The sequence below is a fragment of the Nestor notabilis genome, unplaced genomic scaffold (assembly GCF_000696875.1).
Source record: "Nestor notabilis isolate BGI_N333 unplaced genomic scaffold, ASM69687v1 scaffold23626, whole genome shotgun sequence".
NCBI classification, from domain to species: Eukaryota; Metazoa; Chordata; class Aves; order Psittaciformes; family Psittacidae; genus Nestor; species Nestor notabilis.
In genome coordinates this window covers 5,210-23,836 of record NW_009932756.1, presented here as the reverse complement: position 1 = coordinate 23,836, position 18,627 = coordinate 5,210, and the positions used below count along the sequence as shown (strand labels likewise).

Here is an 18,627-nt window from a genome sequence, read left to right as displayed (position 1 = left end):
GTGTTAGTGGTTAATCTGCAGCTGATTAAGATCCACCCTGGCTGTGTGTGTGCATGAACACACTGCGGGAATGATGCTTAATAACAGCACATCCACTTGCATGATTTGCACTCACAATTATCTGCAAAACCAGCAGCACAAGAGATACAAACATGGTCCTCCTGAGTCTGAGAAAAGGAGCCTCTGTGTGTAAAGCAATTACTTCTTAGCTGTGATTTGCAACACACTGCTGCATCCTTCTTTTCAGAGGTGGCAATTCTCCTTTGTCATTGAAGACCCCAAATACATTAGATCATCAGATTGAGGTCATGACCTGTGGAAGTCTTCTACAGACTTCAGTGAGCTCTGGATGAGGCTCTGCAGCTGAATAAGAAATAAGTATCCACGACTAAGAGATTAATACATACCTATATAGAAAAGGATGAGTTCAAGGCACTGCCCAGGCCTCCCCATGCACTTCAGCCGTTTTACTCCTTCTGTGAGGTTACATGATAATGTAAATTACAGGTTTATTCAGAACACCACCACACACACTGGGTGACACCTCTTCCAACTCAAGCAGTGGAAGCCCAGCACACAAGAAGTGATGACAAGCTGCAAGGCATAACCTGGGTTGCTCCAGGGGGGAATCCTGTTCCTTCCACTCCTATAGACTCAACTGTATCACCCAGGGAGCATTCCCAGCTAAAGCAAAAAGAGCCAGCCAGGGGCAAAATGAAGCTAATGGTCTCATTTGGTGTGGCAAATCCTCTGAAATCCACTGACAATTTAGGAACGTAATCCCCTCGCTTTTTTAGTGACATGCTTCAGTCTTCAATCAGACACTACAGTTTCCCTGTTACCACACACTTACACACAGTGATTTATCTCAAAATAGGATGCACTCGTCAAACTGCCTAGTAGGAATGTCTTTGCCCCTGAACATAGAGAGGATTAAGGTGTGAAATTCCTACTGGGACAAGGGGATTAAGCTATTACATTTACATAAGGATTTGACACAGAGGATCAGTTCATGGGTGGGTGTAGGCAGGCTGATGCACAGCCTCTGTGAGGGGCTAAAAGTTCATGTTTCACAAGGGAGGGAAGCTCCTCCTTCACAAATCCACATCCATCTTTTTGCATGATGCTGCTTGGAGACGCCAGTTCCTTCTTGATCCCTTCAGTGATCACTCTAAACCCTAAAGCATGAGCTACAGGTCTGCCCTGGTTATTGTCTCGATACATCTACATCTGAAGTAGTAAATTGGAAAGTAATTGATGAGAAAAACTGTTAGATTTGGAATCAACAAAATCTATGTAAATCCCATGCACACAAAAATACCTGGGAAAAAAATAGCAGGGATGAAAACTATGCCATGAGTACGTGGATTCGAGTGACAAAGTGTTTTCATAACAAAAGAGACTATAGCTGAAGCATGTGGTTTTTAACAAAGAAACACCACCTGGGTTGCTGTCTCTTCACTGAAAAGGTTCATGTAATAAGGCCCTGTGCAGGCATGTGGGCACACAAACCAGGTCCAAAAGCCCAGAGTGTCTCCTGTAACATCTGCTATTCCAGATTGTCAACGTAAGTCCTCATTTTCAGGAGCAGAAGATGTCACCAACTTAGTCGGTTCCCTTGGCAGCTCTGCATGCTAGATTTAACACCGTGTTAGGCAGGTTCGTTTCCATTCAGTTGACATTCCTCAATCTTCCTTGACTTCAGCCCTAGGAACAGTGGCCCAAACTCTCAAAAGGTAGTTTTATCTCTTGGTACCTCAGGGTTTTTGATCAGGTAAGAGAATGCACAAACCTGTTTGGCCTGGAGTTTAACAGCACGTGCTTTAGAATGTTCATACATAGTTTACCCACGTTAGTGTGCATGTCACCAGTGAACTGTAAATATTCAGTGTCAGGGTTTAATTGTTTGGTTACCACATAACACTTGGCATAAGTAAACTACCCATCTGAGCTGGCATGCTCAGCACTTGGTAGCACCAAGACCCAACATGTGACTGATGCTGGCACTGGCTTGAGAAGTCCTGCTACTCCAGAAGCACCAGCCAAGCAGTACTAACGTCCCCTGTCACCTTTTCTTCTGTACCTTCTTGTGCCTTGGTCCAGCAAGCCTGACCCTAAGTAGAAATCAACTGAAACACCAGGTAATTTAGGATGACACAGCCTACACAGGAGCAGAAATGAGAAACCAGGAGTTCATAAAACGAAGGCCTGTGCCCACATGCTTGAATCACAATGTTTTCACCTTGTACAAAAGTGGTGGATCCTTCTGCAGCAAAGTCATTAATAGCCATCTCATAGATGGGACCGTGCAGCATGTGATTACAAAGAATGAACAGGCAGGATTAAGGAACAATGATTCAAAAATCCAAAACCCCAGTCTCACATGTTGCTTTTATACAGGCCCTGGTAAGAACCTGCCTGAACCAGGAGTGGAAATAATGCCTTTTAATTTTATTTCTACATGTCTGAAATCACAGCCCACTGCTGGCACACGCTGGCACTCCCCTGGCGCAGGGAGGAAAAGGTAGATGTTAAAGAAGCCATAAATAGTATCTGCTGGTGCTCCCCTTTCTAGTACGCTGACTTTGATTCAGCTCCCTGCAATTATCAGGAACAAGAGAAAGACAAATAAAATTACCCCAGCTGTTTGTGGCGGACAGACCTGGCCTCCCAGCTGAGAGCTCTTTGTGCTGCTGCGAGCGTCACCAAGCAACCAGCCCTTGCAGCTGCCAGGCTACAAAGCAGCAGTGAAACCGTGACTTATGGAAAGGAAGCACATGGGAAGGTTGGGACTGAATCAATCTCTGCTTTGTCTCCTGCCTAAGTATGGCACCAGATACAAGAAGAGATCACCCTCAATGGATCTTACCCGCTGAGGGGGCAGAACCCGGACACGTAGTCTGTTTTAGAAGCCAGACCCTTGGAGCACTACACCCAGGTGTCCTGTATGTGATATCTGGTTGCAGTGAAAAGAGAAGGAATTGAGTCTGTTATGATGCAATTGAGACTTAGTGTTCTTCATCAATCTTAGCTGGTGGTCCAAAAAGCAGCAGAAGGTGGCTTACAATACAGCTGCCAGAATGACTCTATTGTCCCAGTTGTAAGTCAAACCCACATATAAGTCAAGTGGAGGTGAAAAAAAGATTGTCTGATAATTGAAACAATATGGCAAGGAAAGGAAAGCAAACAGGCAAATCCCCATGCACACAAGCAGGGAATGAATACAATGGGAGGGGAAAAATAGAGAGATAAATGAACATTCCAACTGTGCTGTATGTTTTACTGATTGGTATAGCAATGTTAGCTGTTAGAAACCTGTTAGAAATGGGTAACAGACATTCTTCCTACAGAATTTAGGCAGACCTTTGGGAAAAAAACAGGGTTGAGAAACCATGATCAATAGAATCCCCTACCTGTATCATCTGTCCAGCTCTCAGCAGTTCTAATAAGTCTTATAAGTGAGTTATAAAAAACCAGCTAAGACAAAGATGTGTGAAAACTTTAAACTTGAACATTTAAGGCAAATTAACAACCTCATGTCAGCCTCCCTGGGAGTTTAAGTGTGTCAAGGCACATCTGCCTGAAAACACCAGATTAATTGGCTTAACCTGGGTCATACACTGAAGCTGAATCAAGGATACATACCAGGAGCCCCAAGCCCCACTCTTGCTGCTTGAACCCCTGAGCACACTGCGTGTCATCTGTGACACAGGAAATCCCTGTAGCAACTGCCTTCTTCTGCTTTTGAGAGAAGGAAAGACTTTGGTGAGCTATGCTAGAATTAAAAATCAAGTTGGTTTTCACCAGTATTAAATCTGACAAGATCTGTAAATTAGCCCTCAGTCCATCCACTTTTAGCCCAACTTCTTTTCCTTGTTTACTGTCCATTTTGCATTAAATTCCACACTTCACACATGCAACTGGAAACAACCCAAACAACGAAAGTCAGGATCAGGTAACATTTTTTCCACCATCTATTTTCTGGGAAAAAAAAAGCATTCTGCAGAAAGAGTGCAAAATGGAGCAGTTCTGCACTGTTGGGCACTAAATCACTGCCAAGAGCAGTGCAAAAACTGTATGAAGCAGCTCATGATATGGATAAAAATTCAAGGGAAAGCAGACATTTCAAAAGCTGTTCTCCATTTTAAAACTGCAAGAAATGCCAAGATTGTAAAGAACTCTGTTGCTTTACAGTGCTAAAAATAATTCACCAACAACTCAATGGAGACTTACACACGATTCAGACAGCCTTATGGCTTTCATTTTGATTGTGAAATGCACACATGGTTTTGCAACCCTTGGTGACTGAGGTTGTCTAAAATGAAGGAAATCCCCAGCACCATTTACTCTCAAAGTATTAAAATTCACTAGAAGCAAAAAGATGCCTCAATTTGCAGCTGGTATTAAGAGATGTAAGTTCTTGTTTCTAATCCATTATGAAGGGCTTTCAAGTAGGCAAGAATAACATTCTTAGCTCCCAATGTTGGTGATCTAACTTGACTCTTTGATACACATAATTTACATGTAATCCTGCAGCCTGCCAGCAGTTGATAAGGTTCCTGATATGTGCACATTAGAGGCAAGGAAGTTTAGCCCTCTTACTGCCTCTCTGGAGAGCTGAGCTCCATGATGGAAGCTGCACAGGTTTAAGCTTTCGAATGGATTTTTGCTTCTCAGCATTTGTCCCCAAATAATTTACCTGCTTGGTTTGAAATTCCTGACAAAGCTGAAAGGGCTGCACTGCAGTTTTGTGTGTTTCCATTACTCAAATCCTAGGCTCCCATAAATCCTACATGGTATTGGAGAAGAGCAGAGGGTGTCATTTTTCTCTCCACTCCAATGAAACTATTTGGTAGATACGAGGACAGCACAGAAGTTAGACATCAAGAAAGTGGTTAACAGAGGCTACAGATCCTGAGTGAATGCTATATAACAAACCTGGCTGAAGAATGGAGCTGCACACACGCATTAAGAACATGACTTTCACAAGCACTTTATTTTGTGCCATGAATATAAAGAGTAGGATCAGTCCATGGAGTTTTGACAAACCCATTTCAAAAGTTCCACCATGCAGGGGGATGACACGTGTCACCTCCCTATAGAAAGTTAAGGTACGCCCCATCTGTAGAGATAAATCTTTGCATAACTAGACACCTTGGACCTCCAAAGGACATCTACTTGCTGGGTACCAGGTCATCTCGATACCCCAGCCACAGTTAAACTCCCAGTTTCATACTTGCAGGCACATTTGTAACCTACTCCTTGTTTTACTAAAGTCTCAGTTATAACATACTGCACTAATAAGAGTTACCAAGCACCCACCCCTTCTAGATGCTTCAAGAGAAGATGAAGTTGCAGAGGGCTGCAATACAGTCACTGGAGGAGCTTCTTATTTACTTCCATATTCTGAGACACATTTGTGAATGTGGAGAGGTGAAATGGAAGGGTAAATGGAATACAGCAATATTTTAAGAAGCTGCTTTCTGTCTGAATTTTGAATGCACACCATATGCCTTAGCATGTTGTTTTGATTCTGTGCTAAGATATTCTTTACTAGCCTGCCTCATCGAGACCAATCCTCTCTGCAGAGTAGTTATTTTTAATTTAAAAGCTAAGTAATTTCTACCAGTGTGTGCTGCTTCGCACTTAGGATCATCCATTACACTGGTAAGTCTCCCTTACACCCAATACATCTTGGTAAGTCTCTTGCTTGTCTCCCAACTTCCTTTACCACAATAATTCTTCATCATCTTCACCAACTAATTCCACTTCCAGATCACTCAAGAAGACAGTAAACACCACTTGCAGCATGATACTTAACCTTTACTGATAAAAAGTTACTTCTACCCTGTTTTCTTCTTCTAAACCTGTGATAATGTTTTCCCTTCTTATCACTACTACAGGTTCCTTAATAGATTCTTGAAGAAGTCTTTTTCCTCATGATTTTTTTGAAGTCCAAATGTCCACTGGCTCTCCCCAATCCATGATTTTATTTGTGCTATTATTCTGTACTAATAGAGCAGCAAGGTGAAAGTTTGTCTTGCAGAAGTCACATTTATTCATACCTTGTTAGGCCACGTGGATCTCAGAATATTCCCTTTCATTTCAGTTGATTTATCTAGTACAGAAGCTGTGTTTCCTAGTGTGTTTTCACCACCAGACATCCAGAGAACAGGTACACCACTGGTCACCATTCCCAGCCTCTCTGAACTGGCCACAACCAGGGAGCAATGTCCACAGCAAGGCAGCAGCAGAACCAGAGCTGTGCGCCCTGGCAGCCACAGGGGACCGACTACCAGATAAACAGCACAGAGCAGATGGTGAGGGCAGGGGAGCAGGAGGAAGGAGCCTGGAGTCCTGCTCTCCCCTGCTGCCCTGCAGGCTCACTGGCTGCATAATTACTCCTGTGGAGCTGATAAAGCTGGTTGTGTTCATTGTCCTTCAGATAACAGAGCTCAGACCTGGAGCACTGGAAGGACTGACCTCTCACGCCAATTCTGACTGCAGCAAAATCCCCTGGAAAAAGTCCTTTAATGAATGGTGCATATTATCTCATCTTCCCCATGTCTGTTTTTTGTCCATTTTGTTCATAACTAAGTCTCCCATTTGGGGAAAAAAGGGATTAGTAAAAAGCAGGCTATATTTTACACCCACTCTAGCTGAAAAATCCTGGATATGAGGTATTTCTCGAAGACAAAAAACGAGAAAAAAGCATCATGTGCCAACATCCACAGACTTCCCATTTATTTTATATTATGTGGATAACTGGAAAATTGTTAATGACACTGAGATTTCCATTTAGCTCAAAGAATAATAGAAAAATAAGCAAACATTTTCAAAGTGCAGTTAAAGACTCCAGTAAAATGCATTTGGTTTATTAGAGTAAGGGAAGAAAAAACCATAACACAACTTGAAGATATTCCTGTCAGAGCACGATAGTCCCTGGGATCCTTTAACTAAATGGAGAGTTTAGATGGCTTAGCCATCAAGTTGAGCTACAGAGTTGTGTTCTGCAACTAAAATGCAGACAGACACATGTGTACTCATACACACCCTGCTTGCTGCTCACCAGGAAACCAGAATTATGGCTATTAACTCAGAAAGGACCGGTTCTATGCTCACAGGGGAGAGGGTGTGACTTACAGCTTAGAGCAGGGAATGCTCTGCTTATTGGCCTTGCTTATTTTTTCCCTATGCAGTCTGAAACCAGAGCTAAGCAGATCTCCAAGAGCAGGTTGCTTTTCCAGCTCTGTGTGCTAAGCAGTTTGCTGCAGCACTGAACACAAGCTGGACTGGCCCTCAGCTCTCGTGGCGTGGCTTTGTGCTTCCCCACACATGCAGGCTGACCTCAGCCAACTTGGAAAATCTGGATGGATTGGATCCAGTTTTTCTTCTCCTTAACTCCTCTAGACATACTTTTATTACACACATTTCTGTGCCAATATCTTTGTCATCCCTGGCAGACCTGAGGGTGGGTGGAAGCTGTTATCCTCTGCTCTTGAGCAAAGCCATCACTTGCTGCCTTACTGTCCCATAGAGACCTCTGAATGACACTGGCATCATGTTCAGAAGACAAGATGAGGAGGCTTTTGACAACCTTTCATGCTGATCCTGGACCCTTTGCAATGTGGATTCATTTCTTTAACACTCAAGCTTCATCAAAATGCACATATTACATATAAAAAAGAATAATTACTCTTTCAGTTCCTTGTGCTGTTTCAGGGACAAGAGAGGAGGAGATGCTGCTGTGCTGGATGTTAACTCTGTCCTTTGTTGTTAGGCTGTGTGCCTCTACCCATATCTAGTGCAGGCTCTTCCTATAGAAATATAAGTATATGCTGTGTCATAACTTACCTGCTGCAAAGTGAAAACAGCCTTTTGATCACAGGCCAGTAAGAGCTGAGAAGGGAAGAAGTGGTTTCAAGCACACAAGAAGAAGAGGTGGAACTTGCAAGAAGATGTGAACTATGGTACCTACCACCATCAGATTCTTGAGGACCTTGGTGCACCAGGATAAGCAAGACATTCCCCCATTACAAACAGGGAAAATATACTTATTTCTATTTTACATGATCAAAAGCAATAAGACATTAACTAGAGTCCATGCATCGACGTAGACACTTGCTCAGAATACATTCAATGTAACCTTCTCGCTCTCAGGGACTCCCATTCACGCTGGTGGGGTTTCTGAGCACCAAAAAAGAACCAGAACCTTAGTTTCATGTGAGAATGCAAACTAGCAGTGGAAAAAACTCCAGGGCTTTCTTGGTCTGTCTCAGCTCCCACTATTCAGCCTAATTTCCTTGCTCATTTTCAGCCCATTTATTCCTAGTTAAACCCTCTGGCACTCCAGTGAATAATCCTCTTCTCTCCTGGGATTCAGAGTAAAAAGGGAACACATCACTCTGTACGGCAGAAAGAACTGCCAAAATAAAGATGCTGGTGAGGATTGAATTTTTAGCATACATCTCTTTCGGGGTGTGAATAGCAGCAGGATTCAGTAATAGGGGCCACGCACTTCTAGGTCAGCAGGTCAGATGTGACTGCATCTTTCAGTCATTTTGACATTCTGCCATCTGTGACACCAGTAGCAGGTGTTCACATGCCTTGTGGTCAGCACATCTCACGTAGCAAGGCTTCTGCTCCTAGAGAACCCACAATGTTCAGCAAGAAGCAGTGCAACTCTGGAGCCTGCTTTTGGACTTGGAGCCTCGCTGCCTTAGGAAGACAATGGATTCACCACAGCTTTAGCCAGTATCTGCATAACAAGAACATGGCAGTGAAGGCTGCAAACCCTGCTGCATGGCAGGCAGGAGCAGGACACCTCCTCCAGAACGTGAGGCTGAGCAAAGCAGTGCCAAAACATCCAAAGTTTGCAAGATGCTGTCTCCCCTTGCTCCATACAAGCCTTGGGGAGCTGATTTGAGACCACACTGATGGAAAACTGGTCAGTCTCAATGCTCACAGGAGAACAGATTTGGTCAAGACTTCAGCTGTTGAGATCAGACTGTGTCTGCTTTGGTAAGTACAGGAATTAGGATTCACAGTGTTCCAGATAGGCCCCTTTTCACCCAGATTCCATGGCCCAGAGACCCAAGTAAACAGAATTAATAAGCATAAGGTTTCTGAATAACATCTCAGGAAGTCTTCTGAATATTTTATCTAAGTACTTAGCTACACATTCATGGAAGCTTGGCTTATTCATTCTAGCAAGTGATAAAATCCCTAAGGGATACCTGCGGACTAATTGGGTTTGTCTGTGTTAGTGTCTAGCCACAGCATGAATCAGGCAATGCTGAGTTTCCAGCTTAGGCTAAGAGCTCCCTAAAGAGACGGAACTAGGCTGTGTTGTCTGGTGGTGTAAATGACTTGGGTTCAGAAGTTCTTCAGCCCATGCATTATTACTAACCTTCCTCGCATGACACATGGTTGCTAGAAAGAAATAATCTCATGCAAACACTCTAAGTGAGAGGATCTGCAAAAGCAATGAGAAGGAGTGAAGCTGGGAGCAACCCTCACCCTGAGGGATCTGTCGGGGAGGCAGCTATGGGCTGCACAATTCTTCCATCCAGACCTGTCCTCTTGGTACCAGAGAGGGAGATTTCTGCAAGGCCTGCCAAACCTCAGCACTAACAAGCAGCACTGAGAAGAAGATGCAAGTTTTATTATTGCAGCTTCATGCAGCAGGGAGGGAAGGTGGGACTCACCTCTCTTCTGTGAGCACTGGCTGCTGCAGGGCCTTTTGCAGGAGGCAGGGTACCACTTGCACCCATCTCCTGCTCTTCCCTCCCTTTTGTTTTGGGGCTAGATCCCAGCTTTCCACAAGTGCACGAAACTGCTTTGTTCTGGGGTTACCTCAATGCAGTTTTTCTGTATCTCAGAATTAGCTGGGCTCAGAAGGATGAAGAGTTTCTGACATCTTATCCCTTGACATGTGTAAGAACACAAAGCAATTTGCTTGCTTTGTAACCTTGAACCTCATGCCTCAGGGTGTAAGTTAAGCATCTCAAGGCTCTATGGGGAATATTTTCCCTCTGATCTCTCAGGAATGCAGATGTTACTAGGTACATCACGGAGGTATTCACCTTCTTCTTGAACATCAGTTACAGGCTACAGCCATTGGAGGCATTTGTATATTTTGATACAAGCCTTGTTGTATGTCTCATTGATACCATTTCATTAACGTAATCAATAGAGCTTTAACCTGTTGTGAGCTTCATCATCTGCTTCTCCCTGCATGGCTGCTGCCCTTCCTCGATGCAAGTCATCTAAAATGAACTGGCAACTTCCCCTCTGGCCAGGAGGGGAGGGCTGGCCTCCCAGGCGTTTGCATCAGCCTCGCAAACAGAAGGATGAACTTCACTCATCACCTGCCACATGAAATCCTTCTCAAAGCAAGGACTGCTAGAGGGGACCATTTTATTAAGACTAGAAATTCTTCTGGGAGCACAGTCACAAAGGCCTTGACATATGAAAATGTTTGTAATTTCATGGGATGAGACAGCTAACGCTCAGATACAGAAGCACTTTGTCTGGGCTAGGTAAAAGCCAATGAATGTCTGTCTGCTGGGCTTTGAAGTCTTCAAGCACAGGGAGGAAAGATCACTGCATGTTATTATGGCTAAAACCACACTCAGTTCCCTGCTTGTTGGCCAGGGTATGTATCTATATGTGGAACTACAAGCTCTTCCCCTTTGAACAGCACCTTATTCTGCTTATTGGTGATGTTAATTGCTGTGTCACAGAACGGGGTGTTTAGTTAAGAGCTGGCAATACATCAGCTAAGAAAAAGCAGAAGGAATTCCATACCACAAAAAAGCATCTTAATGCTAAAGCACCTTAATGCTAAAGCACAACTGAACGTGCCTGATGAGTTCCTGCTCACCCCAGAGCATCAGCCACTTGGCCAATCACACGAACTGGTTTTTGTTACTACCTCTTTTCGTATACCTCCTGAACAGCTCACAGACTTTGGGATACGAGCCAGCACAGGAAAAGAGAAGTTCAGTATGTACAGAAAGCATTAGCTTTACTGGTCACTTCTTAAAAGCAGGAACAAATGCAGACAGAGACCACTTGCAAAGCGAGGTGCAGAAAGCAGAAGATGGGCACTGGGCTGTCAGTGATTAAATAGCTTCCTCTTTTCCAGGAAAGCACCTATTTATTGTACACCATGCTGAGAAAGAAGCTCGAGCACAAGGAGGACAGTAAATCTATATGAAGTCTAGCTCAGACTGCTGCATTCAAAATATCTGAATGCAACTTCATCCACAGTCTCACATTCTGTTTTCTAATTTGGTTTATTAAGCACACGAAGCAGAAACTGGCACCATGTGTTTACAGAGCAGCCAGTGCTCCCAGGAATCCAGACTTATTTGGGACACTGGAGATAACCAAGAGTTTAAAGAAAGAGAAAGAATCTCTCAAGACAACTGGTTTCCAACCTGATCCACAGATCAGACCAAATTCAATCCTGCATATGTGTATATTAATATATACAACACATTTCAACACAACAGCAGTTGTAGTCGTGAAATGAAGTGCTGAATTTGATCCTCTGTAGTATTTGTTTAATGCACTGGATTCTTTGACCTGTCCCATTTCCTATATGGCCATCAAAGTTCAAAAGTCAAATCTTCGTTGTGATTCTCTGCCATGACCCAGATTTGGTCAACAGTTTGAAACGCCTTTTGAGTTCATGGATGTCCATCAGGGAGGACAAGGAGAGAAGGAGCTTGAGTACAGCCAGATAAGGCACAAGGCATTAGAAAGATGTGCAAGACCAAGTTAAATAAACTATTTAAACATGAGACGCTAATTTAGCAGTTTCAAAAGGGCCATATTCCTATGGACAACCTAAGACATAGAAAGCAACAGAATTTCCTTTCAAAAGCCCCACCTCACTGTTGTTTTGGGTGTTACATTTACTCAAACACACCCCACCCAGCCCTCAGTTAACTGCTTTCTCACTCCCAGTGCAGCAGGTCTGCAGTGCATAGGAATGTAATTATTAACACACCGCTCCATCATTGCCACTATTGTCTGTACTTCTAAAGCATCTTGATTACTGATGAGCACCATGGAAATGCCTCAAAATAAAATAATCATCTCCCCTCATTAAATCCCAGCTCGTGGACTGAGAAAGGATGATTTTCCTTTGTACATTCCTTTTGTAAATGTTATCACTTCACAACAGAGGGAGGAATGTGCCTCTGATGACACTCAAAGAGACAGACTGTCAGGATCCTTGTCAGGATTTCAGCTTTGAGCAGCTTGTGCTTTTGCATGAATATTTTCTCCTGAAAATAAAGTACTGTTTGTCAGAATTAGGCTTTCAAGAATCTCTTTCTAATGTCAGAATCAGACATGTAAAAACCCTCAATGTCATGTCAGAAGGTCAAATTTTTACGGAGCAGAATGTCATGGAAACCCTAACAGCAAACACTGCACCCACATGAGAAGGTTCTAGCTTCAACACCAAGAACACACTTGGACTAAAAAACCGAGGAAGGTTTCCTGCAATCTAACAAAAGCAAAGCCTTAGTGAGCCAGGTAAGCTGCAAACAAATACCAATTGCCAAATGGATATTGTCAAATTGTCAGATCACAAAATCTCACTCTTTTCAATAGCTGCAATGCTGTGTGGACATTTGCATACAGTGAAACTCCCTGTGGTGTCTCTAACACACAGTGAAATATCACATTTCATAAAACAGTGAATTATACAGGCAGCAAAACGAGTTGAATGTGGTAACTTTGCTCAGTCTTTACTGACATCCCATTTCTGCAACAAAAACTGATGGTGAAGTTGTCAATTTGCCCCAGCCAAAAGAGTGCTGAATTAAGCACCAGTCACTGTACAGTGATCAGAGGAAAACAACATTGCCTTTGATTTTTTGATTCAAGAGGAGCCAGGTATGGTGTGGAGTCTGCTATGGACAACAGCGTGCAGTAGGATCTGCTAAATTACACACATCTTTGTGCCCCTTTCTGAAGAGAACAGTTTGATGGCAGTACATGAGGTGTCCCTATTTCTGCACACCATCCAAAGTAACATCTCACCTCCAAAATGCTGGCTGTTCTCAAAGAACTGAGGCAATCTACAAGTTCAGGTTAAGGTCCTCATTCACAACTGTGAGAGCAACAGGACTCTGTGTCAGCGTCAGCAGGCTCATGCTGCTCTCAAGCCAGATTCATCTATTAAACCCTGTGTAAAGCTGCTGTGATCCAAAACACGTGAACTTGTGACCATGTATGATTTCCTCAGTGAGGACAGATCATGACTCTTTCCTTCGTCTTCCTCCAGCCACTTTCAAGGTTTCCAGTACATCACTCTGTATCACTGCTCATTTACAGCATGCTGTGGTATCTATAGACAGTCTAGCTGGAAATTCACCCACTCATGTATAAATTATACATCACATAAAGAAAAAATGCTGGGTTGAGACAAGTGGAAAGAAAAGCTTTGACAGGCAGATGTGGTTTTTGTATATATGAAGCTAGAAGCAGCTTCTAACTAACATACAGGATACAGAGATTGGGAAAAAGCAAGACTATCAGACAGGTTAGTGTGACATGCCTCTCTCAGCTCCCAGACACTGCACAGGACACTTTCTGGGCCTATATTTGGGGTGGGAAGGATAAGCATTTTCATATATAAAGTCTGCATGTTAGTTGGATGCATTGCCTGGGGTTGGCATGGTATTTCAAGAGAGCATTTGAATCATTTTCTCCAGAGATAGGAAAGAGAACTAATATAAAGCAGTAGCATCATTCCCTAGAATAGCCAGTGTCCACCCCCACCTACAAGAACTGTGCTGCCCCACTCTAGAAACTGGACCAAGAAAAATAGTGACAAAAATAGGATCATCCCTCAGTTACAGAAGACACAGAACTTTTAAATCAAGCTTAGAACTGTCCTTGAAGAATCTAGTTCTTCCCAGTCCCCAAAGTTATCCTCCACATTCCTTTAAGGGTTTTCATAGATACAGCAATATGAAATGGCTTATTGCTGTGTAGCTGCTAACAAGAGACAGATGTTTCCTTCAGTTCCAAGAAAATGTAGACATGAAGCACATTGTGATGACCCACTGAACATTTCTGACCCAAATCCCTTTCTACATGTTATTTCTTCACGTAGTTAGTCAAGAAAACACAACAGAGTTGCATGGTTTTCCTGCTAATTACTGAGCCAGCCAGAAGAGCATGCTTGGGTCGATTTCTTTATCTTAGCAAGCCTTCATGTGAGGGCAAGGAAAGTCAAGCAACACATTTTCACTGAGTGAATCCAAAGCTTGAGGGTTCTTGCAATTACTCCAGAGACAAATCAGGTGGTGGCTGTGAGCTGAACTCTCCGTGTTAGTATTTAGCTAGTCTGGACAACACGCACTGCACGCTGGCGTGCAGGACGGAGCATCTGTTTCCCTCACACTTTTGGCTACATTCTTTACTTGATATTAATAACAGTGAAAATTTAGTAACCTAACCACTGGCATGAGAAGTCTGACTTCTAAGAGAACAGATGGCAGCGATCATCTCAGGTTAATTTTAGGCTTCAAAAATCATTCTGAGTCAGCAAAGGCTCAAGATAAAAGAAAGAAAAAGACATAGAACATCTGTAAAATCTCCTACCTGTTTCCCATCCAAGGTATACAGCTTTTTGACCACTCCTGTTTCCAGTTTTATAGCTTCAGTGATATCAGTGAGAACTTGCTCAAAGGAATGGGCAGTCTTCTTGTTCAAGAGCACACGCACTGCCTTGCGGGGCTTCACCCCGCTGCGGATGATGGTTACCAGCTTGGGACGCACAAAATCTTTGTTCTCCTTGGCCTGGGCACTGTTGCTGCTGGCCAGAGACTGAGGTGCTTTCTGGTTGGCAGATGTCTTCACGTTGACAGACCAGTTGGGATTGACGTTCTTGGTGTATTCCACCTTCTTGAAGAAGTTGTCGGATGAGCAGACGTAACTCTCCCCTTTGGAAAGAAATGAACACCAGTCTAATTCTACACTTACTACCACAGGCCAGCTGAAAAACAGACCTTACCCATTTCCTCCATTAATTGTGTAAATCATTAATCATTTTTTCATTAGCACTTCCATGACAGCTTGTTATGAAAACGTTTTGGTTTGTTTTAATTTTATATTTGTGCTTATTTAAAATATGACTAGTATTTCCCCACAGTAAGCAAGTCAGCCATAGCTTGCATCACATACAAACTACCACTCAGCCACATGAACCAGGGGTTTAAAAAGGTTGAAAGTTCTAAAGGTATTCAGACACCTGAAGATGCAACTAAGCTGCTAAAGGCTCCTAAACACCAAATTCATTTAATCACCTAAGTTATTTTGTAAGTTTGCCAGGTTCCTCTCCATCTCTACAGACCCAGCTACAGCCTCAGCCTGTCACTCCCTCCCAAGAGGATATCGACATTCATCCACAAAGTACCTTTTGTCTCACGCCTGAATAATAATGAAACTCTGGTACTGAATAGTCTCTACCAAAAGCAGCTCTGATAAATCTTGCAGGCATAACAAATATGCTTCATGATAGTGTCAGTGGTCTATTAGAGGACAGACCTAGCGGCAGCTGATAGAAAACACTACACCAAATACCACCCATTGCTTTTACATGGCTGGTACCAACCAAAAATACATTAAATCCCAATTTAGACATGGTAAAGAAGGGTTACACAGTCTTGTTAGTAATTCATCAAAAAAACCCTCCCCTACCCCATCCAAAATTAGTTGCAAGCTTTGTCTGTAGTTTACAGGATCCTATCTACGGTTTTAAGAGCACCTTAAAGGATTTATAGGATCTTCTTTTGGGTCTGCAAATCTGATGGATGCTAGAAGAGTTATGACTAGAATGAGACTGTAAAACAGTATCCCTAAGGGAATGTAGCTGTCTAGTCTGAAATGACTCAGGCTGCTGAGCATTTGAGGATGCAACTGGAAAAAACCACAGTCATTGCTAGAGGAAAAAGCTTTTGTCTCATCATTAGATAAAATTTTAATAGGAACTGAAGGCACAACATGGGCACCTGTAGGGTTTTATGGAGTTTCTTTGGGTGTTGTATTGAGCTGATTTTGCAGAATGAAGTTCTTCAAATATTACCATAGGTTTGAAACCAAAATAGAGATTTCACTGCTTTGAATAAGTAAAAATCCTTCTTCATGTAAACAGACTGGCTGCATTTCCTTATCAGTTCCCTGCTGCAAACTGGCCATCTCTGAAGAGCCTACCCAATGTCTGAGTCTGGCTTTCCATTACAGGATCTCCAGGGCAGGATTTCACATCTAATAATTGGCAAAAGTTTAAATATGGATTTTCAAACAGCCCACTGATTTCCACAGCATTTTATGGTCCAGGCATGTAACGCAGCCAGTTCAGTGTTCAAGTAGTCATCCTTCTGCTGATTAAATTGCATTTTTGATGGAGGCACTGAGACAATCCCTTGGCAGACCACTAACAGGTACACTATAAACAGAGGACTTTAATGGGTTTAGAAGAGCAGTCTGTGTAGTATTTATGTCCTTATTACTGCTAAGTGAGCAGCCACAGAAAGATGCAGGATGCTAAGATTTTAATCCCAACTTCGTACCCAGTTTGCCAGAAAGTGCTGTGTACTCATGATGCTTACATCAACTGTAGCTTTTCTCCATCTCCAATGACCAAAATCATCTATCAATAGGAAGCAGATACTCTGTTTTCCCTTCTGAAGATGGAACAGAAATGCAGAAGGGAGAAGAGAGCTAGCAAGGTTCCTGATGAACACTGTCAGTTGGGCATTTTATCAACTAGTGTATCCCAAATGCAGTAATCCCATCGGGAAGCTCTGTTACCTTGCACAAGCAATAGAGATCTATATTTGAGGCATGTATGCTGTCAGCAAAACCCCTCAGTAAACTGAGCCTGTAACGCCCATTGCTGAAGGTCCTTAATTTCTTACATTTCTTGACTCTACTCAATAGAAGCATAAAGATACCCCACGGAGTACCATACATTATAAAGAATTCCCATTGGAGATATTGGTTTCCAGAAGCACTGAATACTTTAAGTCTTTCTGATTAATAAGTGATAAGTTGTTTCAGCCAAGCAACACCCAACACAGGGGGGCCCAGGCTCCTTTCCAGTTTCAGGACTGTGTGAAGTGCAGCAAGGAGAGTTTGAAATGCTCACAGGGAATTAGCCCCCTAAGAACATGAGGCCTCCCAAGCCCATAATCCCTGGGTGGCAGAGCCTTTAGAGGCATGCTCCACACAACTGTAGCATTAGCCTTTGAGAAAAGGGATTTCTATGTTGAAATGCCACACGAGGAACATGTGATTGGAATACTCCTCGCCCCTGCCCAGGCCTCCCTGTGGAAGCTCCTGACCAATCCTGCACCTCTGCTTCCCTACCTGGAAGCAGAAGTAGCAATATCTGCCACTGAAGTGTTGCAAGGCTTGACTTTCACCTGTGTTTATGTAATGCTTTGGGTTTGAAGACAGCACAATGAAAGCAAGTATGTATTTGTGCTCTGTTCTACAAACATGGGAGGTGTAAGAGCGTATTTTCCATTAATAAATTCCATGTTTTAAAGTAAACAGTAGAGATTATTGGTCTGTTTGATAGAGCACTATTACTCTTAGTTCCAGCTGAACCATTTGAAATTCTTCACTGCACACCATATCTGTCTAGTGTATTTATAAGAGCATACACTGAAAGGAAGAGTGGCATTTAGGCAATACTCTTCTCCTAGGCTTTGTTTCCACAAATGTGGCATTAGGTAGTAGTGCATATATAGATACACATATATATACACACTGACCTTTGAAATTACACTGACAGTCACAAGTGGAAAATGTAATCTGCCCTTTCTCACTTGGTTTCAGTTAAGCAAAACCCCTGCAAATATCTTAGTGAATTCTAAAACCAGACAGAAGGTTGCTGGGAGTGACACTTCAGAAGAGCAGTTCAGAAGAGCAGCTCTTCCAGCATCATTTCTGCACTTACAGCAGTAGAGCTCCAGGGAAGAGCAGCTTTTCTTTCCTTCTTCCCTAACCTAAAGATATAACCCAAAGTTTTAACTGAATTTAAAAACCTCTCCAGCTGATGTCTTCCCAAATCAATTTATGGCCCTCAAATAGCAGCAAAATTATTATTCAAGTTCCTCAGTGAGGCATATCCCTTTTGCCATTTGCCAGCTGGGAATATGTGCTATTTCACTTCCCACAGCAGAGTGCTACCCAAACCTTACCATGAGGTGGTAGCAGGATTGGGCAAATATGGGCTGAAGACGTGTGAAGTTGCCAGCTTTGAACACAGGTACTGTGGCCAGAAGATCACAAGAGAGAGAAATCCTATGGGGAACAGGGCTACCAGACAGAGGAGTAGTTTCTTGGTTTCTCTGCTACATCCACCTATGCTAAGCCTATAATAAGAAGTCAAGCTGTACAAACTGTGCCAGTCAAAGAAAGACAAGTGGCAGACAGCATGGTTGCAGAAGATGTGCACAGCATAACAGAAGGAAGGGGAGGATATGAGATTTTGTCAAAAGCAAAAGAAACCACTCCAAGCAGTATATTGCTCCCCACCCCTAAGCATATAACCGTGCACAGATATTTCCAGGAATACATCTTTAGAGA

General features: G+C 42.9%; 1 protein-coding gene across 1 annotated transcript in view; it reads right to left on the bottom strand.

Annotated features, from left to right (window-relative positions):
* The window catches only part of DCX (doublecortin), a 54,397-nt gene extending 39,350 nt beyond the window's left edge, over positions 1-15,047 (bottom strand). Inside the window, exons 1-2 of the mRNA XM_010016564.1 lie at positions 15,044-15,047; positions 14,632-14,972 (exon numbers count right to left, since the gene is read on the bottom strand). Of these exons, the coding sequence (XP_010014866.1) occupies positions 14,632-14,972; positions 15,044-15,047 (345 nt within the window). The remainder of the gene's footprint in view (positions 1-14,631; positions 14,973-15,043) is intronic.
* Between the last annotated feature and the right edge of the window lie 3,580 nt (positions 15,048-18,627).